We start from the raw sequence: 26,607 nt of genomic DNA on the forward strand, positions 1-26,607 counted from the left end.
GCTTCACGCTTTTAGAAACTGAAGTAGGGTAATATCGAACTGCACAATTAATGAACATAAAACACAAATCACCATATGTGATTGTCAAATCTCAAAGGCTACAATTAACTCTTTCCCTGCCAGTGTTTTCTATAGAAGTTGCCAGTCAGCATTTTTGATCATATTCACAATTTTTATGTCTCCCAGAATATTTTGTTGTATTACTATGTGAAGAGTCAATATATCAAAAGAACAGTCTCTGCTTTTAAAGAAACAAACAAACATTTTATTCTAGTGTCATGCATTCTTTATCAAAACTTGAATGTGGGCAAGTCTCGTCGGAAAAACATTTTGATGAAATTTTTTTTTTTTTTTGATGGGATTCAGAGTGATGATCAGAACACGGAGTAGATTGAGTCAGATATAAGCGCTGTGTGTTTCAGACAGAAGCGCAGCAGTGTGTTCACTCACACGTCTGATTGACAGTTAATACTGCACAACATGAAGTGCCTCTGCGTTTGCTCTGAGTGCATCTGGAAACACAGCCTGTGCCAAACATCTGCACAAACAAAACTCAAGCTTTAAGGGCTGCATGCAGTTTCACATCAAAAATAAACTTTGGTTTATTATTTGAAAATGGAGAAATGAAGAGTTTACAAACTGTAAGTTTACAGTTGTAATGTCAAATGAAATTAATTTATATTTTTTTTAAATACTCATGTTGTAATTTTACGGTGAAATATTAGAATGGTTAGTATTTTTATTAGCTTAAATTTTTTTGTGTCATTATTTTTTTATAATTATTATTATTTTATTGTCATATTGATGTATAATCACACAATTCTGAAGCCCTACAAACAAGCACAGCAAACCTGGAATTTTTCGTTTAATTAGAAATTGCTATCATATTTGTTATCAGAGAAGATGCAGTTCTTCAGATCGAGTGGCCCTAGTCCAGGGTTTGGGGGCTTCAGGCATGTTGAGATCCTCCAGTTTCAGAGGTTTAAAGGAGAGATAGTGACACTGGAACACACACACACACACACACACACACACACACACACACACACACGTCTGTTCTCCCTCTCTCTCTCTCTCTCTCTCTCTCTCTCTCTCTCTCTCTCTCTCTCCTCTCTCGCATGCCTCACACATTAACACCTGATGGGATGTTTGACCGCTTTCACTAATGATCCTGCTGCTCAATAACACACTCCTCTTTCACTCCATCTGTCCTCACTTGTTTCCTCACTCACGGATCATGTAGTCTTCTGGGAATGTCTGGCTCACACACGAGGAGATGGAGAGTTTGGCCGCCACGCCGCTCACGGTCAGTCAGCTGATGTGTGTGTGTTTGTGTGTGTGTGAGATGTTTTACTGTATTTGCTCTTCTGCTACTGATCGCCTCCCCTCGCTCCACATGCTAACCTGCTAACACGCTAACCCCAGGAGGACGAGGAGGGCGGCTGGGCGCAGGTTTGAACCTCTTCCACACACACATCTCTGCCTTTCTTCTGATGGCTCAGTTTTATTGCACAACATATGCAGATCTCATGATCTGTCGGGAACACGTTCATGTCACATTTAACTTCAGAATCAGACCAAAATGAATCAGAAAATCAAGTTTAGAGTTTGACATGACAGAATGGATTCTCTTTGAGAATATGTGGAGGTTTGTGACGTGGACGTGCTCTCGACGGTTTGCTGAGATCACTCCAGTTCTTCATCATGTTAAAGCATGAGGTCTTGCTCTATGAAACGCTCATTCTGTCTCTGGATCTCACTGAGAACAGGATCTGATGATGGTTTAATGTTCGTAAAATCATGAGATTATGATCAATCAACTCTGCTTCTGTATGAACTCAGTGCTGAGGTGGGATTCCTGATCCAGGAAAGTCAAGTCGGCTTTATTTCTATCACACTTTATACAGTTCATATCGTTTAAAAGCAGCTTTACAAGCAAACTTGATCAAATATGAGACAAATTCACATTCAGCTGTAAAGCAGCTTTAAAGAGACAGCAGTGTCATTTATTCAGATCAATTCAGTTTGTTTTCTTCTCATCTGATAGTGTCAGATCAATAATATGACTGAATATTAAGTGTCTTTTAGGTAAGTAGCGTTAGATTTGGCTCACTGTGCTCTTTGGACTGAATGTGTTGTTTGCGCTCAGACTCTGGCCTACGGTGACATGAACCACGAGTGGATCGGGAACGACTGGCTGCCGAGCCTCGGTCTGCCTCAGTACCGCAGCTACTTCATGGAGTCGCTGGTGGACGCTCGTATGCTGGATCACCTGACCAAAAAAGACCTCCGCGGTCAGCTCAAAATGGTGGACAGCTTCCACAGGTCAGTCACGGTCAGATCGCGCTCTCATGCATCTCACATACGTTTCCAGTCCGGCTGTTATACGCCATGAACCGAACCAGCCAGATGACATTTAATTCACTTGACGTCTTTAATGAGGGAATTAACTACTCGTGTCAACTGACTAATAAACTACTGATAATAAAACTAGGAGAAATGAAGGTCATTTCCAGGGGTTTACCAGTATTTTGGTGCTCCTTTACGAAAAGTATCTCAACGGTAAAAAGACGTGCAGCTGTTTCATGTGTGAATGCATACATAAATACACATACATACATCCATACATACATCCATACATACACACACATCCATACATGCATCCATACATCCATACACATACATCCATCCTTACATACATCCATACATACACACACATCCATACATCCATACATTACACATACATCCATACATACATCCATCCATACATACATACACATACATACATATATACATACATACACATACATCCATACATACATACACATGCATCCATACATACATACACATACATACATATATACATACATACACATACATCCATACATACATACACATCCATCCATCCATCCATACATACACATACATACATACATACATACATACATACATCCATACATACATCCATACATGCATCCATACACATCCATCCATCCATCCATACATTACACATACATCCATACATACATCCATACATACACATCCATCCATACATCCATACATACATACATACATACATACATACATACATACATACATACATACATACATACATGCATACATACATACACATACATACATACACATGCATCCATCCATACATACATACATACATACATACATACATACATACATACATACACATACATACATACATACATACACATGCATCCATACATACATACATACATACATACATACATACATACATACATACATACATACATACATACACATACATCCATACATACATACACATACATCCACATACATACATACATCCATACATACACATACATCCATACATGCATCCATACACATACATACATACATCCATACATTACACATACATCCATCCATACATACATACATACATACATCCATACACATACATCCATCCATCCATCCATCCATACATCCATACATACACATGCATCCATACATACATACATACATACATACATACACATACATACATACATACATACATACATACATACACATACATACATACATACATACATCCATACACATACATCCATCCATACATACATACATACATACATACACATACATCCATCCATACATACATACACATACATACATACATACATACACATACATCCATACATACACATACATCCATACATGCATACATACATACATACATACATACACACACATACATCCATCCATACATACATACACATACATACATACATACATACATACATACATACATACACATACATACATACATACACATGCATCCATCCATACATACATACACATACATCCATCCATACATACATACACATACATACATACATACATACATACACATACATACATACATACATACATACATACACATACATACATACATACATACATACACATGCATCCATACATGCATACATACATACATACACATGCATCCATACATACATACATACACATACATCCATCCATACATACATACACATACATCCATACATACATACATACACATACATCCACATACATACATCCATACATACATACATACATACATACATACACATACATACACACATACATACATACATACATACATACATACATACATACATACATACATACACATACATACATACATACACATACATCCATACATACATACACATACATACATCCATACATACATACATACATACACATACATCCATACATATACATCCATACACATATTCCTCCTATTCCACTCTGCGTGCGTGTTTAGAGCATGTTAACTTATGTTATGAGAGACGAATCATGACTACTTCAGAAAACCCAGCACAATAGGAACTACCAGGCAGTGACATAAGTGTACGCTGAAATAAAGTTTTTCACCTCAGAAAAACGGACTTTCTTGTCCTGTCAGCCGTTATCCTGTTCTCGTAGCGCACACTCAATTGCGCGCGCTGTATCGCCTCACTGATCAAGTGCAAAATAAACTACGAGCATGCAACACCGTTACGTTGTAAATTACACGAAATAAAAGTAATGCAGTTATGATTTTCATTCTATTCACCAGGAGCAGTTTCCATGTTTCATTAACAGTTATTGTTAATATTGTGTATTCACCATGGTAACTGTCGTTTCCATATTAACCCCAAAATGCCACTATTTTTCTTTGTGTGTTTTTTTTTATATTTTTAAATGACTGTAGTGGCTCATACCAACATTGTATTAACAAAAACTAGTTTGGGACTGCTATTTAATAGCTTTAGCATAGGCCTAATGTTTATTTATTAGTACTAGTCTTTGCTATTAGTCATATTCTTACAATTTATGTTAAGTAAAGGGGAAAAGTACTTGTGTGTTAACAAATTTTGTGTAAACTTGTGTTATAATTTGCCTATATATATATATATATATATATAGGCAAATTATAACACATGTTTACACAAAATTTAACACACACAAGTACTTTTCTCGTTTACTTAACGGAAGTTTAAGTAAAGGGGAAGGCTTAGCGAAATGGGGGGAGAATGGCAAGCCTTTTAGTTTGTGGACTAAAAAAATCAAACAGCCAGGTACGTGTCTTTGCACAGTAGGCTATGTCACAGGAGACTTCAATATGGCAATAATGGCAAAAAAAAAAGTGCTAGGTCGCCATCAATCAGAAGCTAGTCACAATGCTGCCGTTCGTGCTCTACAGTACACATGCTCCCTGCCTGGTTTTCATAGATTAAAATAGCTTTTAAAATACACCTACTGGCAAATATTAAAGCGGTTTAAAACGTCTCCCCTTAAAACGCCATTGGTCTCGACTATTTAAAAAGTTAAAGGAATATGACTTGGGCCAAAAAAAAAAATCAGTCAGAAGATTTTTTTTCACTTTAATCCCTGACATACACGCATACATACATACACGCATACATACATACACACACACATACACACATACATACACACATGCATACATACATACACATACATACATACACACACACACACATACATACATACATACACATACATACATACATACATACACACATACATACACACACACACATACATACATACACACATACATACACACACACACATACATACACACACACATACATACACACATACACACATACATACATACATACATACACATACATACATACACACACACACACATACATACATACACACATACATTAGTGGTGTCAACAATAATCGATTCGGCGATGCATCGCAATGCGGGGCATGCACGATTCAGCATCGATGCAGCAAAGTGCCATAATCGATTATGTCACTGTTTTAGGGGTGTAACGGTACGCGTATTCGTATTAAATACGATACAAGGCACGTTCGGTACAAGGCACGCATTTTCAAACCGAACAGTTATTTCAAATGTAAGCGCGTCGCGAGCGCGCTCATAATGTAGACGCTGGCGCGACCACAACATCAAATGGCAAACGCAATGTAAGCGGAACGAAACTGAGCTACTCGTGACGGACTGTTTATCAGTTTGGACCAAAGCAGCGCAAGCCGATCTTATACTACACAGCGTATACTAGTAATAATATCGCTGCGAGATCTAGTGAGAAACATTCACATTTCTCCGTTATTAACGGATCAAACAGTGCTGACATGGAAACCTGGAAGAAACATTGTGACATGATGAATGAACTATCCGGTGTCCACAGATCTGCAATATTCACCATGGATTTACTGTAGTAACACTAACTGCAACTTTGGAAGTTTGGCAGGAATAGTAGGCTATAATGCTTTCAAGTAACGTAATGTCGGATTTATTTCGACATTATGAATAACATTGCTGCCCTCAAATGTTAATCTGAATTAAAATAAACATTTGTTTATAAGCACAAAATATTACATTTAATTTTTTCCAAGGAGCTGTTTTGTTTTATATGCTCCTAAGAAGAGTCAATTATAGCTCCATCATTGCTCAAAGTAAAAAATATCATACTTTATGATGTTAGTTTTAATACATATTTTTTTTTTTTTTTTTTATCAAGGAAATTTCTCTGGCATTTCTTTCTTTTTGCTGTATCGAAAATGTACCGAACCGTGACACAAGTGTATCGTATTGAACCGAACCGTGAATTTTGTGAACCGTTACACCCCTACACTGTTTATTTTCTGGCCTCGAGTTGGACAATAAAGTTGAAATTTAATTTCAAATGGTTCTCAAGCAGAGAGAAGAGAAACATTTTTCATTCAAAGCACTGAAAGCAGTGATTTATGTTTTCTTTTTCAGGTTTGAAAATGCCATATCCAATACCCTGGCCTGTACCATTCAATTTAATTTTATTTAATGACATTTATGTCAAAGATACAGGAGAGTGATAATACACACATAGCAGCCAATAAAATCTGTTGTTCAATATCTGACTGCTTGTATTGCCTCATGACTGATGAAAAATTTGCCTTGTTGTGTGCAGTAGAATTTTGATGCATCGTAGAATCGAATTGTATCGAATCGTTACCTGGTGAATCGTAATCGAATCGAATTGTGAGGGTAGTGCCAATGCACACCCCTAACATACATACATACACACATACATACACACATACACACATACATACATACATACATACATACACACACACACACACACACATACATACATACTAGGGGTGGCACGGTTCACAAAACCCACGGTTCGGTTCGTATCACGGTTTTAGGGTCACGGTTTTCGGTTCTGTATGGTTCTTGTTGTTGTTTTTTCTTTTAATCTTTAACACTCCAAAAATTTACTTCAGCATATGATATATAGCTGAATTATCTAATTATTAATTAATTTATTTCATAAATGGGGTGTGTTTGCAAAACGCAGCTTCTCATTTCCCGTGGGCTGTGTCGGACAGTTATTTGTCACCACTTTTTGCCAGGGTTGATATTATGTCCCAGCACGGATGTACCAATACAAATAAATAAAACATTTCCAGTTAACTAGCAAAGTATTCGTTTCGTTCGTTTGTTAAATAAGAAGCAATCTAGCGCTGAAATGTGTTTTTTTTAATCAAGTGATCAAAGTGCTCGTTGCCGTTGCGATCAGTGGCGCTGATACAGTGTTCTCGTGGCTCGCGCACACACCGCAGCGGCCGCACATTCTTCACTCAGACGCGCGCTTCAGTCCGTTGAGGAGACTCTAGGCTACTCTATTCGTTCCGATGAAATCACAAAACAAAATTCATACAAATCTGTCCCTGCTTGATATACAACCGCTGATAAACATAATCGGTTTTGATGAAAAAGAAAAATATATACGAGTGCAGATTAGAACTCAGAACTCAGAACTCAGAACCTTTGACACGCTTGGCAAGTTCTGCCACTGGACCATTAAAGTACATACGGTACGTGGAACAGTCGATCTATGTAGCCTATTTATTCACGTGAAAAAAACAACATATAGCCTAGTGGAGTTGATCTCATTAAATGTCTAAGTAAACCCAGTGTACTATTTAAATCGATTGCTGGACATTGTAATGTTATTCTACATTTGTCTGATTTATGATTTAGCATTGTATTAGCAGTAGCACGGGCACAAGGCTACATTGCGCATGCGTCGAACCGTGCGAACCGCGCGACGCACACACGCACCGAACCGAGACAAGCGAACCGAACGGTTCGGATGTTTTTTCATGTACCGTGCCACCCCTAATACATACATACACACATACATACATACATACATACATACATACATTCATTCATTCATTCATTCATTCATTCATACATACATACATACATACATACACACATATAGTGAGTAAAATAAGTATTTGAACACCCTGCTATTTTGCAAGTTCTCCCACTTAGAAATCATGGAGGGGTCTGAAATTGTCATCGTAGGTGCATGTCCACTGTGAGAGACAAAAAATCCAGAAATCACAATGTATGATTTTTTTTAACTATTTATTTGTATGATACAGCTGCAAATAAGTATTTGAACACCTGAGAAAATCAATGTTAATATTTGGTACAGTAGCCTTTGTTTGCAATTACAGAAGTCAAACGTTTCCTGTAGTTTTTCACCAGGTTTGCACACACTGCAGGAGGGATTTTGGCCCACTCCTCCACACAGATCTTCTCTAGATCAGTCAGGTTTCTGGGCTGTCGCTGAGATACACGGAGTTTGAGCTCCCTCCAAAGATTCTCTATTGGGTTTAGGTCTGGAGACTGGCTAGGCCACGCCAGAACCTTGATATGCTTCTTACAGAGCCACTCCTTGGTTATCCTGGCTGTGTGCTTCGGGTCATTGTCATGTTGGAAGACCCAGCCTCGACCCATCTTCAATGCTCTAACTGAGGGAAGGAGGTTGTTCCCCAAAATCTCGCAATACATGGCCCCGGTCATCCTCTCCTTAATACAGTGCAGTCGCCCTGTCCCATGTGCAGAAAAACACCCCCAAAGCATGATGCTACCACCCCCATGCTTCACAGTAGGGATGGTGTTCTTGGGATGGTACTCATCATTCTTCTTCCTCCAAACACGTTTAGTGGAATTATGACCAAAAAGTTATATTTTGGTCTCATCTGACCACATGACTTTCTCCCATGACTCCTCTGGATCATCCAAATGGTCATTGGCAAACTTAAGACGGGCCTTGACATGTGCTGGTTTAAGCAGGGGAACCTTCCGTGCCATGCATGATTTCAAACCATGACGTCTTATACCCCTTTTCCACCAAGGCAGAGCTGTTGCTGGTTCGGAGCCAGAGCCTAGTTTCAAATCGGTTCTTTGTTTTTCCACCGCCAAAGCACCAGCTCCGAACCAGTAAAACTGGTTCTTAAGTAGCACCAAATCATTGCAGGGTCTAGAACGGAGCCAAGAAAGAACCGCTTGCGTCAGAGGCTGGGGGCGGGGTTACCGTGGCCAACAAGACTGAAGAGAAACTTGTGACCGCCATTTTTAAATAGCAGCTAGTCGAGCTAATAGCAGCTCGATTATAATATCCGTCTATGTAAGTTACGGCGAGCTGCACGAACGCGTTGGATTCGCCGTGTTTGGATGCCGATTTATTTTCGCAAACCCATGAGCATCCATAGTAACGCAACGTCTATTATTGTTGATGCCTTGTTCGAGATGCATCGGAGCAGCGTGGACCGATCAGAGCTGCGGGAGTGTTTGGAGATCATACGACTCCTTGTGCTTTTTGATCGCTTTCGCAGTGATTTGATTTCATGTGCTGATCGTTCTGCGAGAAGCCGATGCATCTCGAACAAGTCTGGTGTGTTTGTGTTTGGCGCTGCCGCACTAGCCTTGCTGGGCAACATGATACGTATGCAGTGACGTAAGATATAGCTCTGTTGTGGCTCTCTGGCCGGTGGAAACGCAAACCGGTTCTTAGTAAGCTCGTCAGTCGAACCAACTCCGAACTGGCAATAGCTCTAGCTCCGAACCAGCACCCGGTTCTTGTTGGTGGAAAAGGGGTATTAGTGTATTACCAACAGTAACCTTGGAAACGGTGGTCCCAGCTCCTCCCGTGTAGTTCTGGGCTGATTTCTCGCCTTTCTTAGGATCATTGAGACCCCACGAGGTGAGATCTTGCATGGAGCCCCAGTCCGAGGGAGATTGACAGTCATGTTTAGCTTCTTCCATTTTCTAATGATTGCTCCAACAGTGGACCTTTTTTCACCAAGCTGCTTGGCAATTTCCCCGTAGCCCTTTCCAGCCTTGTGGAGGTGTACAATTTTGTCTCTAGTGTCTTTGGACAGCTCTTTGGTCTTGGCCATGTTAGTAGTTGGATTCTTACTGATTGTATGGGGTGGACAGGTGTCTTTATGCAGCTAACGACCTCAAACAGGTGCATCTAATTTAGGATAATAAATGGAGTGGAGGTGGACATTTTAAAGGCAGACTAACAGGTCTTTGAGGGTCAGAATTCTAGCTGATAGACAGGTGTTCAAATACTTATTTGCAGCTGTATCATACAAATAAATAGTTAAAGGTCCTCTAAGCGATCTCACGCGTTTTTTAGGCCAAAACATTTTTTTTCACATACCGCAAACATCTCCTCACTATCCGCTCGCTGCCTGTCCCCTGAACACACTGTAAAAAAACACGGTCTCTGCAGACAGCCCACGCTCCACAAACTGCAGCAAAAACAAACAGAGCGACCCGCAGCACGAAACATAACAAACTGTTCCAGCCAATAACCGACAAGAATGATGTGGGGGTGGGGTTCGGGGGTTAGTGCGCGGATGAGGAGGAGGGAGGGTCTAGCTAGCCTCCGTTTTGTTTGATAATAATTCAAACATCAACAAGAGGTTACGCCAACCGAGATCGCTTAGAGGACCTTTAAAAAATCATATATTGTGATTTCTGGATTTTTTTTTTTTTAGATTATGTCTCTCACAGTGGACATGCACCTACAATGACAATTTCAGACCCTTCCATGATTTCCAAGTGGGAGAACTTGCAAAATAGCAGGGTGTTCAAATACTTATTTTCCTCACTGTACATACATACAAACATACATACATACATACCAGGGTTTCCGTTGTCCGGTAATTGCCGGACATTGGCCGGGAAAAAAATGAAATGTCCGACAAAATTAAATCTCTCCGGTCAAATTGTCCGATTAAAATTACCTAATAATCCCGCCCCCCTAACACAATCTGAATTTGAGAATAAGCCTAAAATGTATAAAACAAAAATACACCAACATTTGGCTATATTATAAAGGAACAGGCTCTACCGTTTGAAAGTTATTAAACAACATCGCATGCTGCATTTCAAATAAAGCGCACGCCTAAAACGGCTGTAATATAGACCTAAACAACGAACGAATGAGTGAGAAGTTTCAAATATGGCCAGGCCCAGGCAGACTAGCCGTAAAAGCTTTTTTCAGAGGCCAGACGCGACGGACGATGGTGAATCAGGAACGCCTGAAGCCTCAGATGTCCAGACAGCTCCACCACCACCGGAGAAAAAGCAGAATCGGATCAAGACGAAGCAGCGAAGTCGCCTTGCGGAAAACAAGGTTACGCGGCTTATGCGCATTGCAAGTTGTGGAGAGACACTAGCCGCGTTTCCATTAGGCTACCCTTCAAATTGCGCAAATTGAAATTGCGAATTAAAAATACGCACAATGGAAACACGTTAATTTCGCAAAAACTCCCGTTTATCGCAAGAACGTTTTTTATGCTCGCATGAGGTGGTTTTTCAGGCAATTCGAAAAAGGAATATTTCGCAAAACTGCAATGGAAACAGTTTTTGCGCATTTGCAGTCACCTGACTTAGAAGACGCGGTGTGTTTGAGGTCCATGTATAGCTACGCAAATAATAATTATTTTATTTTATTTTATTATATTATAACATTTAATAAGCTACATTTAGAAGACGCTTTTATGCAAAAAAGGAACAAAGCTGAGTGTGGAGCGCACACTGCATGGCACGGAGGCGCGGGCGTGACCACTTGCATTTTCCTAGTGGAAACAACTTAAAATACTCTATCATTTCTGGTCATACAGAAAATAATAATACATTATTCTCAACTACTTTTATTTGTGTAAACTCACAATAACAAGAAAACGTTGTGCTTTTGTAAAATAAAATAAAACAATCAGACGCACTTTCATGATCTCCATAAACTGGAGCGTGAGAACTGAAACAAAATATAGCCTATGTAGGCTAAAGCTTGAAATGTCCACTTTAAAACGAACAAATTCGAATCGAAAGCTAATACCTTCTGATTATGTACCTAATCCGTATGAAAGGTGCATTTCTCTCTAAAAGCGCATCTGCTTAACAGCGGAGATGGAGATGTGATTTTAGCCGACACTTAGAAAAAAATAGTTTATTCATAATATTAATGGCTCCTCGCACTGCGGGAAAACATCAATTCCAGGTTCTAATTTGGCCTTTGAAAACCAGTAAAATCGACATGTTTTCCATATTAATTTGTGAATATTTTAAATGTTTAATAAAGGAGCAAAAATTCATAAACAAAAATCAGAAAATGTGTCGGTATTTACTTTTTTGCGCAGCAGTTGGTGTAGCCAGTTCAAATTAAAATTTTGGTGTTCAACTTTGCGTTTTAAAAAGACAACAACCGTTAATTTTTCGTTTTTCAATTACGGATTAAAAAAGGAAAAACGAATGGACAAAAGTAGCCTACGTGGATCGTTTGGACAGAATACGAGACAGAGTTCTTTATTAAATTCATAAAAGAAACAATAATTAGCCTATAGGATTACTGGATTCTAAATCTCAAATAAATGCCACAATCAAAACCTCGGAGCAGAAATGAGGGCGAAACACCCAGAAACTCCTTATGTGTCGTTCGCAGTACAAGGGTCTTTCCCTGCCATTAATGCTTGGATAACACGCCACGTCTCCTTCCATTAATCATAATAATAATGTCTAATGCGGTGGCTGTGATATTATATAAACCAACGTCTGTTGCCGTGATTTTTTAAATGACTTATCGTGAGAGAAAAAAGGACGTTTTAGTCGCATATAACATCGGTTAATGGAAACGCCGTCATTTCGCAATCGTTTTTTATCGATATTTAGATAATAGCGCAAAACATTTGCGCAAATCTGTAATGGAAATGCGGCTATTTACACCGCGAGATATTCAGATATTTTATGTGGGGAAGGGGATTGGTTTGTTAAACTATGAATGTGAAACCATAGTAAAAACAATTGGCGTTGATTGACGCCAATCGGACGTTCATGTTTTTTTTCCGTCTATTTGAAAGTTAGGCTAATAAACATGTTGCTTTCTATACGGCCTGATTATGTCATTTTTTTAAGTTACATAGCCTGCCTCCAGTTTTCCTCAACTTGACTAATTAAGAGGCAATATTTGACCGGCATATCATCAAAATGTCCGGAAAACGAAATCTCTGCCGGTCACTTTGACCGGCACCATTTTTTTCTAGCGGAAACTCTGATACATACATACATACACACATACATACATACACACATGCATGCATACATACATACATACATTCATTCATACATACATACATACATGCATACATGCATACATGCATACATGCATACATGCATGCATACATACATACATACATACATGCATACACACATACATACATGCATACATACATACATGCATGCATGCATGCATACTTCCATATACATACATACATGCATACATCCATCCATACATCCATGCATACATTCATACATACATATTCATACATACATACATGCAGACATACATACATTCATGCAGACATACATACATATACATACATACATACATACATACATGCATGCATACTTCCATATACATACATACATACATTCATTCATACATACATACATACATACATACATGCAGATATACATACATACATCCATGCATCCATCCATCCATCCTTCCATACATACATACATACATGCAGACATACATACATACATACATACATACATGCAGACATACATACATACAGACATACATGCAGACATACATACATATACATACATACATGCATACATTCATTCATACATACATACATACATACATACATACATACATACATGCATGCATACTTCCATATACATACATACATACATACATATACATCCATGCATACATTCATTCATACATACATACATACATACATACATACATACATGCAGATATACATACATACATCCATGCATCCATCCATCCATCCTTCCATACATACATACATACATGCAGACATACATACATACATACATACATACATACATACATACATGCAGACATACATACATATACATACATACAGACATACATGCAGACATACATACATATACATACATACATGCATACATTCATACATACATACATACATACATGCATACATGCATGCATACTTCCATATACATACATACATACATACATATACATCCATGCATACATTCATTCATACATACATACATACATACATGCAGATATACATACATACATCCATGCATCCATCCATCCATCCTTCCATACATACATACATACATGCAGACATACATACATACATACATACATACATACATGCAGACATACATACATATACATCCATACATCCATACATCCATGCACACGTGTATTTTATGAGGGGTGGTGGCGCAAAGGATAAGACACATGCCTTTGGTGTGAGAGACCCGGGTTCGAATTAGGGTTGTGCCGATGGACGATATCAACGTCCATCGTGATGGCTGACCGACATCACGATGGAGAGCCACCATCGTGATGCCACGCCCCCCCCCACCCTGTCAGACCAGCCCAGTCTCACGGCAGTTCGTTTTCGTGTGTACACCAGTGGTTGGGAACCTATGGCTCGTGTGGCTCGCAAGGTCTCTCACCCTTTACCAACAAACGATAAAAAAAAATAAGACGTGTGTGTTCAGTGCTGTTCGCGAGTGTCACGAGTCACCACAGCAATCAACCAAACGCTTACGTTTCTGTGGTAACCTAACAGTTACAGCTCCTGCACTGGGATTCAAGCAGAGCAGCTTGTTTAAGGTGATGGCGAAATTCATTTTAAAACAGCAATGAAAATGTAAAAGTAGGCTTTATAAACTTTAATATATCCTTTTATTGAAGCCCGTGCTTTGCTGTGCAAAGAGAAACATTTCACCCGTTGGCCGCTGGTACTTTCACTTTTGCCGCAGAGACCCTTTATGTCCTATAAATGTATCGTATTGTTGCTAATCCGCGCAGATTTCAGTTGACGATTATGTAAAGTTAATAACAAAACATGAATGAGAAAGAAAAGAGCAGGATGTGCTATTGAAAAGAAATATTAAAAGCACGATAAGCCGCGAAAGAGAACTGAATTCTACTGACAGGATGCTGCGCACGCGCTCCGAGCGCAACATAGTAGTCTTTGTCTTCGGTTGCGCGCCTGAACGGCCAAATAAACATTTCAAAATGCCAAGCCGAGTATTCCCGTTGCGTAAACACAGTAGATGTAAGTAGCTACAATGTGCACTCTCCCTGTCTCTTCGTGATCGTCAGCACCCCCCCCCCCCCCCCCCCCCCGACGATATCATCGTCCATCGCGATGTTTTACTGTAAACATCGTCAACTGCCAATTTAGGGGACATCGCCCAACCCTAGTTCGAATCCACTGTGAGACACCAATGTGTCCCTGAGCAAGACACTTAACCCCTAGTTGCTCCAGAGGCGTGCGACCTCTGACATATATAGCAATTGTAAGTCGCTTTGGATAAAAGCGTCAGCTAAATGAATAAATGTAAATGTAAATACATCCATGCATACATTCATGCATACATTCATACATTCATACATACATACATACATACATACATACATCCTTCCATACATGCATACATACATACATACATACATCCTTCCATACATACATGCGTACATCCATGCGTACATCCATGCGTACATCCATGCATACATCCATGCATACATGAATGCATTAATACATACACACATACATACATGCATACATAAATTGAATGGCATTTGCCTGCTGAAACCTACTGGTGTATTTTATGGGCTGATTCCTCATCACTGTGTGTTTGTGGTGCTCTCTCTCTCTCTGTAGGAACAGTTTTCAGTGTGGTGTAATGTGTTTGAGACGATTGAACTATGACCGGAAAGACCTTGAGCGAAGGCGTGAGGAGTCACAGGTTGATGTCAAAGGTGAGCGCTTGTTTTTCTCCTTTATTTTCACCTCTGTGTGGTCGTGTTGTGTCCTTTAACGCTTGTGTGTGTGTGTGTGCAGATGTGCTGGTGTGGTCGAACGAGCGTGTGGTCAGCTGGATTCAGGCCATCGGGTTGAAGGATTACGCCAGCAATCTTCTGGAGAGCGGTGTTCATGGAGCGCTCATCGCCCTGGACGAGTCCTTCGACCACAACGCCTTGGCTCTACTTCTGCAGATCCCGACGCAGTGCACACAGGTCAGATACAGGTCACAGAGGTCAGACACAGGTCACACAGGTCACAGAGATCAGACACAGGTCACAGAGATCAGACACAGGTCACAGAGGTCAGACACAGGTCACACAGGTCAGACACAGGTCACAGAGGTCAGACACAGGTCACAGAGGTCAGACACAGGTCACAGAGATCAGACACAGGTCACAGAGGTCAAACACAGGTCATAGGTCAGACACCACAGTTCCTTCTGCGTTTGTAGTCGGACACGATAACCTGCAATTCACGTAATAGATAGTCTTCTACTAATGTTTAAACAAATCAAGTGCAAATGTAAATATGTATAGTACATGATACAAACATTGTACAGGGTTCGTACAAGGTGCTTAAAGTGCTTGAATTACTAGAATTTGACTTTTGGAAATTTAAGTCCTGGAAAACCCTTGAAAACATCCATATTTATGAAAAGGTAATTGAAACTTGCTTTAATTATTGAAAGAAAAATGTAAAATTAGTGTGTATTTTTATCGATAAAACAATCTTTTCACACAAAATAAATTGATATAGATATAGAGCCATTTTACATGGCTATGATTGTGATATTGCTCATATAAATATCCTAGTATATGATAAAGCTTTCATTCTTCAGGTCAATCAAATATTAATGGAAGGAAAAAAATCAGTTTGAATATCTTTGTCGAATACTTTCAATGGTTAAAGTTACTAAGGTCATTGCTTGTGCAGCATTTTATTTGTACCATTTTGTTGGTATTTAATAGAATTTGAAAGATAATAAAGATATTGTTTGATTAGTGAGATCTCTCATTGTAGTCCTTGAAAACCAAAAAAGTAGTGCTTAAAAAGTCCTTAAAAGTCCTGGAATTTCATTTTACAGTATCTGTACGAACCCTGATTGTAGTATTTGGCTAATTTTAGTTTTATTGCATTTCTAATCAGATTTCAGAATTCTTTTTCCATATTTGGTCCAATCCGATAGCCGGAATCCCATCAGCTGTGTTTGAATCAGTCAGATTTCAGTGATCATTGAACTCGTCCGTTTCGCTCTACTTTGACTGTTCTGTGCAAATAGAAATAGAATCTTTGATTGTTTGCGTTGGATATATTGTCCGCTGACTGTGCCGTGTCCCCGCAGGCGCGAGCGCTCCTGGAGCACGAGTACGGTCACCTGATCGGCGCTGGCACCGAGCGCAGACCGGACGAGGTGAGTTGAGTCTGGTTCATCAGTCTAACCCAATCAGATCTGAGCGCTTCACATCATAGCTGTTCCTCCGCAGGACGACGACAAGAACTTCCGGCGCGCGCCGTCCTGGAGGAAGAAGTTTCGGCCCAAAGACGTGCGCGGGATGAGCGTGAGCGCCTCGGACACGCTGCCGGCTAGCTTCCGGGTGAGCGCTGGCGACTCCGCTCTGATGGCCAAGAAACCGCAGCTGGACGGTACGTGAGCGAGCGGCTCCGCCTGTTAGCGCGTGTTACACGTGTGCAGTGTAGGGTGACCACCCGTCCCGCTTTGCGTTGTACTGCACTGCATTTTCACCCCTTGTCCCGCACATCGCATATTGAGAATATGTCCCGCATTTTCATCGGTCTATTGGTTTTTAATTATTATATTAAGAAAACGTGCGTGTGTTCTTTTGCCTTTTTAAGAAAGCATTTTATTTATTCTTTTTGCGGTGTAGGTTTTGACCTATAGGCTATTTAACAGCGCTTCGTCAGAAGTACAAACACAACAGCCTTTTTTTAAATCCTATCCAATGGTTGAAAAGAAAGGAGTAAACACAGTCACTAGTAGGTTGTGACAGCTGTCAATCAAAATGTGGACCGGTGATTCGTTCCCTGTGTTTCTTGTCAGAAAACAAATGGATAATTCGGTCAATTAAAATGAACTTAATTGTTAAATAACTAAATAATTAATAATTAATTAAATTAAACAATTTAATTTAACAGAATTGATCAACTTGTTGCCTGCTGTGGTTGTTTAAATTCACATCCTTTCTAAAAATATGAAAGTTCTTGGTTTAATATATTCTTAATATATAAGACTGTCAATGATCTAATTTCATGTTGTTTTATATTTTATTTGTTCATTGTTTTATTTTGCTGGATTTTAATTGGACTTGGTCAGAACTGTTTATAAAATAGTGATCTGCATGATGCCGCTGCCTTTGGGCTCAGTGATGTTGAATTTAAATGACATGTCAAATAAAGACATGTTACATTGTGATGTAGGCTAATGGTGTTTTCTGGAAAGGACTAAAGAACAAAGAATTTTTATCAGCTGAAAGGCAGAATTCAAATGTTTTTTTATTAAGTTAGACATTATATAATAATAAAAAAAAAAAGAACAAAAAAGTCCATCTTTAAAGATAATCAGTCTGAAGGGTGCAGAAACACAGGGGTGGTTTATGTTTTAGTGTTGGTAAAATGTCCCACATTGTCCCACACAAACTTACAATCGTCCCACATTTGGTTTGTTTGATGGTGGTCACCCTAGTGCAGTGTTGGGGGAACTCATTACAAGTAACTCGAGTTACGTAATCAGATTACTTTTTCAAGTAACTAGTAAAGTAATGCATTACTTTTAAAATTTACAACAAAATATCCAAGTTACTTTTTCACATTTATTGACTGACAGCTCTCCTGTCCCCATGTTGAGAGAAATAAAGTGAGGTGTTGTATTCGCGGTGTAAGCATGATGGTTATTGTAGTTCGACTAAATGTGAACATGCATTTACTCGTCTCACTTGCACGAAATAAATTAATAAAAACAGTAAAATGCGATCTCAGAATTTTACGCAAAACTTTTATAATTAACTATATTAAATTACACAAATATACTTTATGTATTTAATCTCACTTTGATAAGGAATGTCTTTGCTGTTGACCTTAGGGTTAGGCTTATGATGATCTAATTTAACCATTCTAATAAGCAAAAATTACTTTAGATTAGAATTAGAAATAAGAGTGTTGAACTTCCTTCTCCTGTATCCTATTGTTCTTTAATCCAGAATTGCTGAAAGGTTTGTTTGAGCGACACCCTCTACTGTACACTACTGTACTCTACTCTACTGTCCTATACTCTAATCTACTGTACTCTATCTCTACTGTAATCTACTCTAATCTACTGTACTCTACCTCTACTGTAATCTACTGTACTCTACTCTACTGTACTCTACTATACTCTACTGTACACTACTTCTACTTGACTATACTCTACTCTACTGTACTCTACCTCTACTGTACTCTACTGTACACTACCTCTACTGTGCTCTACTATACTCTACTGTACACTACCTCTACTGTACTCTACTCTAATGTACACTACCTCTACTGTACTGTACTGTGCTCTACTATACACTACCTCTACTGTACTCTACTATACTCTACTGTACTCTACTATACACTACCTCTACGTTACTATACTCTACTGTACTCTACTCTACTGTACACTACCTCTGCTGTACTCTACTATACTTTACACTACCTCTACTATACTATACTTTACTGTACTCTACTATACTTACTCTACTGTACTCTACTCTACTGTACACTACTATCTCTACTCTACTGTACTCCACTCTACTGTACACTACCTCTACTGTACTCTACTATACTTACTCTACTGTAATCTACTGTACTCTACTCTACTGTACTCTACTATACTTACTCTACTGTATTCTACTGTACTCTACTGTACTGTACACTACTATCTCTACTCTATTGTAATATACTGTACTCTACCTCTACTGTACACTACCTCTACTGTACTCTACTATACTCTACTGTAATCTACTGTACTGTACTCTATTGTACACTACCTCTACTGTACTATACTATACTCTTCTGTACTCTGATCTACTATACTCTACTTTACTGTACTCTACTCTACTGTACGCTACCTCTACTGTACTCTTATATACTATACTATACTCTACTGTACTCTACTATACTATAATCTACTCTACTACTTCTGTACTGTACTGTACTGTACCTCTACTGTACTCTACTATACTCTACTGTACTGTACTCTAGCTCTACTGTACTATACTATACTCTACTGCACTCTACTATACTGTACTCTACCTCTACTGTACTCTTCTGTACTGTACTATTCTCTACTATACTCTACTGTACTCTACCTCTACTGTACTCCACTCTACTATACTATAATCCACTGTACTCTATTATACTATACTCTAATCTACTCTACTGTACTCTACCTCTACTGTACTCTACTCTACTCTTCTGTACTCTACTCTACTCTACTGTACTCTACTATACTATACTCTTCTGTACTCTACTATACTCTACTGTACTCTTCTGTACTCTACTATACTCTTCTGTACTCTAATCTACTGTACTCTACTATACTCTACTGTACTCTAATTCTACTCTACTCTTCTGTACTCTTCTATACTGTGCTCTACTGTACTCTACTATACTATAATCTACTCTACTATACTCTTCTGTTCTCTAATCTACTATACTCTACTGTACTCTGCCTCTACTGCACTCTGCCTCTACTGTACTCTGCCTCTACTGTACTCTACTATACTATACTCTACTGCACTCTACTATACTCTACTGTACTCTACCTCTACTGTACTCTACTGTACTCTACCTCTACTGTACTCCACTATACTATACTGTACTCTACTATACTATACTGTACTCTACCTCTACTGTACTCTACTGTACTCTACTCTACTGTACTCTACTATACTCTTCTATACTATACTATACTCTGCTCTACTATACTCTACTATACTATACTCTTCTGCGCTCGACTCTACTATACTATACTCTACTGTACTCTTCTGTACTCTTCTCTACTCTTCTGTACTCTACTCTACTGTACGCTACCTCTACTGTACTCTTCTGTACTCTACTATACTATACTCTACTGTACTCTTCTGTACTCTACTGTACGCTACCTCTACTGTACTCTACCTCTACTGTACTCTACGCTACTGTACTCTACTGTACACTACTGTACTCTATCTCTACTATACTCTACTCTATTATACTATACTATACTCTACTGTACTCTTCTGTACTTCTACTGTACGCTACCTCTACTGTAAATATGCATTTCCTTCACACTGAGGATTATTCACTTCCCTTCTGGTGTGAAAGGGGCTTAATTTACCCAAAAATAGAAGTTTTTTTTATTGTTATTAAAAAACAAACAAACAAGCCCATCCTAGGTGAGAAAAAGTAACGCAAAAGTAATGTAACGCATTACTTTTCATAAAAGGTAACTAACGCAACTAGTTACTTTTTTTTTTTAGAGTAACGCAATATTGTAATGCATTACTTTTCAAAGTAACTTTCCCCAACACTGGACGTGTGTGTAGCTCATGTCAGCGCTTATGTGCGTTTAACATGCTTGTGTGTGTGTGTGTGTGTGTGTGTGTGTGTGTGTGTGTGTGTGTGTGTGTGTGTGTGTGTGTGACTAATGCATGTGTGTGGCGCTGCAGGTGTGAGTGGAGTTCAGCGTCTGGACTCGGCCGCAGTCAGAACATACTCCTGCTGATCTAACCAGGTGAGCCTTCATTACGCACATGATCTGAGCATGATGACCAGATACTCACGGCCAAGATCTCTATCATTAGTGAACGTCCTGGTGCAGCAACACTGCTGAGAGCAGCCTTTAGATGAATAATTCATGTTGGAATGTTGTTCCAGACCAGTAAGACCTTCGTTCATCTTCGCAACACAAATGAAGATACTTTGAACTAAATAAAATCCAAGAGGTTTCTGAACCAGCCATAGGCACGAACATCATTGACCTTTCAAGGGCCAGAAAGGCAGTAAAGACGTCGTTGAAACAGTCCATGAGCCGGCGTTCTGGAACCCGGAGGCGCTGCACGGTTTAGCAGATTAGCACACTGACATGGAGGATAAGAAATTGTTAAAGTCGTTATTTTTTGTTTGTTTTTTTGCGTTCAAAAAGTATTCTCGTCGCTTCATGACATTAAGGTTGAACCACTGTAGTCACATGGACTATTTTAACGATGTCTTTACTTTTCTGGGTCTTATAAGAGGTTAGGTTGTGGCCTGTGTGGGGTTCAGAAACCTTTCGGATTTCATCAGTTATTGCAGGGTTCCCGCGGATCCTTAAAGTTATATTATTATTATTATTATTATTATTTATTATTATTATATTTAAAATGTAAGGCCGAACTCTGTTCAGCATCAGCACACTCTTTAGGCCGAGGAGTGGCGGAGTGTTCACGACAAGGTTCCTCTGACTGCCCTGAGTCTGAATTCTTTCTCTGGATGTGGGCGAGGAAAGCTCTGACGATATATACTGTTTCTTTTTAAGCAGGACAGATCACGGCTCCCCCGAGGTGGGTGGATGTGAAGTGATGGCTCTTGCATTGATCTGTTTTGGAGAGTGGCAACAAAGTTTGTCGGTTGAGTGAACTGGCCTGATCCAGAGAAGCTTGCGGGTTCTATTTGTCTCCTGTAGAAACAGTGCTGGGAACTCGCCTTTAGATCTATCCAGATTGGGTAGAAATAACCCTGCAAGATAGCAGGTTCATTTAAGTATGTTGTCAATAAAATAAATGTTTACCATACAAGGCCTTTGTTTGCTTGTCAAAACAATAAGAATGTATTAGAATCGCTAATCTCACAGTCTGTCCCGTGTGCTGACAGAGGAAAATGTAGTGATATGCAACATACAGCTGAGCGATGTTTGCAAAAGGACTTGGGGTTCCCTAGGGCGAGTTGACGCCTGGGAACCCTAGCTGTCTGCCTCGAGCCGTGATGGCACGCGCACAGAACACCGTGGCTTCTTCAGTGGGGCTGTCGACTGCGGTCTCTCTCGCGCCCCCCTCTGTTTCGGTGGAGTAACTGCAACTTCGGTGTCCGAGAGGGCTTTCCCAGTACTGAGGGGGGAAATCAGTGTTCTCCTCAGCTAAAATAAAAATAAAAGGCAATTCAGGTTTTGCCACAAGCGAAGGTGGAGGAAGAGGTTTTTCAGCCGTTAATTCCGTTAATAAAAAAAAAACTGGATTTTGCCCCTTATCTTAGATTTACAGCAGATGAACAAACAATGAAAAACACTTGCAGGATGTCACCTGTTATGCCCTCTGCATCCTCGGATATGGCATACATCGGTGGATTTGCTGATGCATATTGCCACAATCCACCCGGAGCATAGAAAATGTTCTGAGGTCTCCGTCGAGGGGCTTGCCTACAAGTTTTAGGTCCATATAGCGCTGTGCATATCTGCAAGATGTGCAGAAGCAGTGATGTGCCATCAGATTGTTCACCTATTTGAACAAACTGCTCCTGGCTTGAAGACATGGCTATTATTTCTCGGTCTGTTAAATCTCGGTCTAGCTGGGGAGGCAAGCACGTTTTCTTCTTACAGTATTAAGACTGCTGGGGCTCATGGCCTCGATAGCAGTAGTACAGCTGGATTATCCTCTTTGTATGTGCAGTGCCAGCGCTCGATAGCTTGCTGTAGGCTACGCGACAAGCATATGCCGTTGTGCAGACCCCGATACCTACTGTTCCACCCTAGGAAACCTCAATCTGTTGACAAGGAGTTTCCCTGGGCAGAGTTACATCATGTGTAGTATTGACAACAAATGCGTCACGTCACGAACAAGAAACTCTGTTAGAGGAGAGTGGTTAAAAAAATAAAATAAAAAAAAGAGAGTGGTGACACCAGTGTTGTAAGAGCGACACATAAACTTTGAGTAGTCCCCCTTATACTGTGGTCTCTAGGGGTCGACCTGTTGAGGGAGGGAGAGTCTGATTGAAGCTACAAAACAGAGCGCTTGCATTTCGAAGTGAATTACGTTGCGTTGATGTAGCGAGTATTTGAAGCTTGGTGCGGGCGAAGATTTGTATCGCCGCATCAGTGCCCGATTGAGGGGATACTGATTTCTTCTCCGAAGCTGAGTCACTCCCATTCCACGTTGGAACTTTATTGGACAACCGTTGCGGCTTGTCATGAGCACATTAACGGTGCTGCGGCAAAGCGCGCATCTTTGGTTCCTTAAAGGCCCGGGTATACACATTTTTTTATCCCTCTGTCTCACTGACAGTTGAGAGCGTGAGCCTTTCAAAGTATACTCCTTTGGCCGCGTGGGTGGAAGGATCTAGTGTGTTTGCTTTTCGAGTGCTTTGGTTTTCAAGTGCTCTTTCTCCTATTTAACTGGGGCTCCCGCCGCATGGATGCTGCATACTGCGGTTGGTTGAGGAGAGACCCCTGACGTGATTGTGAAGCTTTGGGTGTACGGCAGTACATAAGAAACGGGCTGTATAAATTCTTCGTTCATGTCACTCGCACATGCGCTGTTGTGTGTGCACCTTTGCGGTCACAAACATTGGGCTGCACACGGGTGGCGTGCGCGGACATCCGCAGACTCTCCTGATGGTGGTGATAACGTCACACGGACGGTGCTTTGACGATCGTGGAACTCCAGCGTTCCGCTCCGTCTCACGCACAGTTTGGAGCGCGAGCCTTTCAGGGTATACTCCTTTAGCCATAAGGACAGAAAGACGTGTTCTGCGCGTGCACTTGCTAGGGAACTTTGTTTCCATATTCCGCTACATCTTGTGCACAGTTGAGTGTGCGAGCCTTTCAAAGTATACTACTCTGGCGGCCTTGAGCGCGGAAAGACACGTTCGCCGTGCACACTTGCTGGTGAATTTTGTTCCCAAGCGAGCAAGTCACTCAGACGCAAATTACGTCATACGGATGATGTGCGTAACGCAGATAGTATACTTTGTACTTTAAGGCAGGGTCCGAAATTAACTTTTTGGCTCACCTGCCACGGGGACTGGTAGATGAAAAAATCCACCAGCCAAGCATATTTTTTACCGGCCAAAATAATAAACAGCCTTTTTTTTGTCACATATACATTAATTTCAGTACTTTTAATTGAGATAATTAGGTAGGCCTATTATGTTGAATACAAACATAAAAAATTGTCCAGAGCAAAATTTGAAATGTATAATAAAAAAAAGAATCTATATATATATATATATATATATATATTGATCAAAATGTGAGAAATATATGAAATATTATCATTGGGGTGAAGTAAAAAAAAATTTTGTCAGTTTTGTTACCTGACTCATGTGGAAGGGAAGGAAGAACGTACTCGGTTACTTATACTTATTCTCTCTCTCGCACGCGCGCGCGCACGCTCTCTCTGCTCGTTCTTGGAGGCAGAAGAGCGCGTGCGCGCTTAAAATTTCATATTTTGGTATGAACATTCACCCGCCAGTGTGGCGAATAGCCTTTTGAGATTTACTCGCCAAACAGAAAATCTACCCGCATTTGGCACTTGGCGGGTGTTAATTTCGGACCCTGCTTTAAGGTCAGCGTTTTTAGGTTCGTTACAAAATTTAATAGTGCCATCATGACCTGATGGTAGACCTGGAGGCTGTGTGTTAACCTCCATTTTGAGCCTTTAGAATCCTTGAATATAAGGATGCTACCATGTCGTTGGTAAACTTCATGCGCATTCCTTTTGCACCCAATGTGCGTTTGGTGGTGTTGCGTCCGAACGCGGTGTACATGCCTAAGGTCATGTCGGGAGTGCTCTCTTGTTCGAGCTGCCCTGTAACACAGAAGACTTGCTTTGTGCCTGTGCGGGTGTTATACGCAGGTACACTGTGCAGATACAGGCTAAACGCTCGTCTGACCACCTTTTGTCATGTTTTCCAACTCGGCCAGTGAGAAGCCGCTATCTAAGCAATGTCTTTCACATTGGATTGTAGAAAGCTGTCTATAGCAGAGTTGGTTCTGCCTGGAGGGGTGTGTGCGCACTCTAGGGCAAGGAAATGTCATGGGCTTGGTTTAAGATTCTCGTGCGGATGCCAGTTATAGGTGTCACTGCGCAGGTTTGTCCAGTGTACCGGCTAGATGTCACAGCGGTGATGGTCACTCAGTCTGTGCTCACCGCAGGGGTTCTTTAACCAGGGGCCATTGCTCTCTTGAAAAAGGGTTATGTTGCGGTTCTGGTCCCTTACGTTTAGTTCAGCGACTTGGCGGGGTGTGAATATATGTCCCATAGTCATGTGTTGTACCGAGTTGACCGACTGAATGGGAATATTGAGTTATGCTTGTAACTACTGTTCCCAGAAGGAGGGAAATGAGGTACAACACCTCTGGGCCCTGTGTAGTTGGAGGCT

At 40.2% G+C, this 26,607-nt stretch overlaps 1 protein-coding gene across 7 annotated transcripts in view; it reads left to right on the forward strand.

The window, feature by feature from the left end:
* ppfia1 (PTPRF interacting protein alpha 1) overlaps positions 1 to 26,607 on the forward strand; it is an 81,587-nt gene that overhangs the window by 51,964 nt on the left and 3,016 nt on the right. For 3 of the 7 annotated variants that reach the window (XM_082182150.1, XM_082182151.1, XM_082182149.1), the window contains exons 22-29: positions 1,244 to 1,306; positions 1,426 to 1,452; positions 2,150 to 2,325; positions 16,093 to 16,190; positions 16,273 to 16,448; positions 17,579 to 17,647; positions 17,721 to 17,880; positions 21,924 to 21,988. In XM_082182150.1, coding sequence (XP_082038276.1) covers positions 1,244 to 1,306; positions 1,426 to 1,452; positions 2,150 to 2,325; positions 16,093 to 16,190; positions 16,273 to 16,448; positions 17,579 to 17,647; positions 17,721 to 17,880; positions 21,924 to 21,979 — 825 coding nt within the window. In that variant the 3' untranslated portion in view covers positions 21,980 to 21,988. Of the gene's footprint in view, positions 1 to 1,243; positions 1,307 to 1,425; positions 1,453 to 2,149; positions 2,326 to 16,092; positions 16,191 to 16,272; positions 16,480 to 16,528; positions 17,447 to 17,578; positions 17,648 to 17,720; positions 17,881 to 21,923; positions 21,989 to 26,607 lie in introns of those variants that run through there. The other 4 variants (XM_082182155.1, XM_082182153.1, XM_082182152.1 and 1 more) reach the window with 3 other exon arrangements.

This window comes from Leuciscus leuciscus (genome assembly GCF_965113295.1).
Source record: "Leuciscus leuciscus genome assembly, chromosome: 10".
Classification (NCBI taxonomy): Eukaryota; Metazoa; Chordata; class Actinopteri; order Cypriniformes; family Leuciscidae; genus Leuciscus; species Leuciscus leuciscus.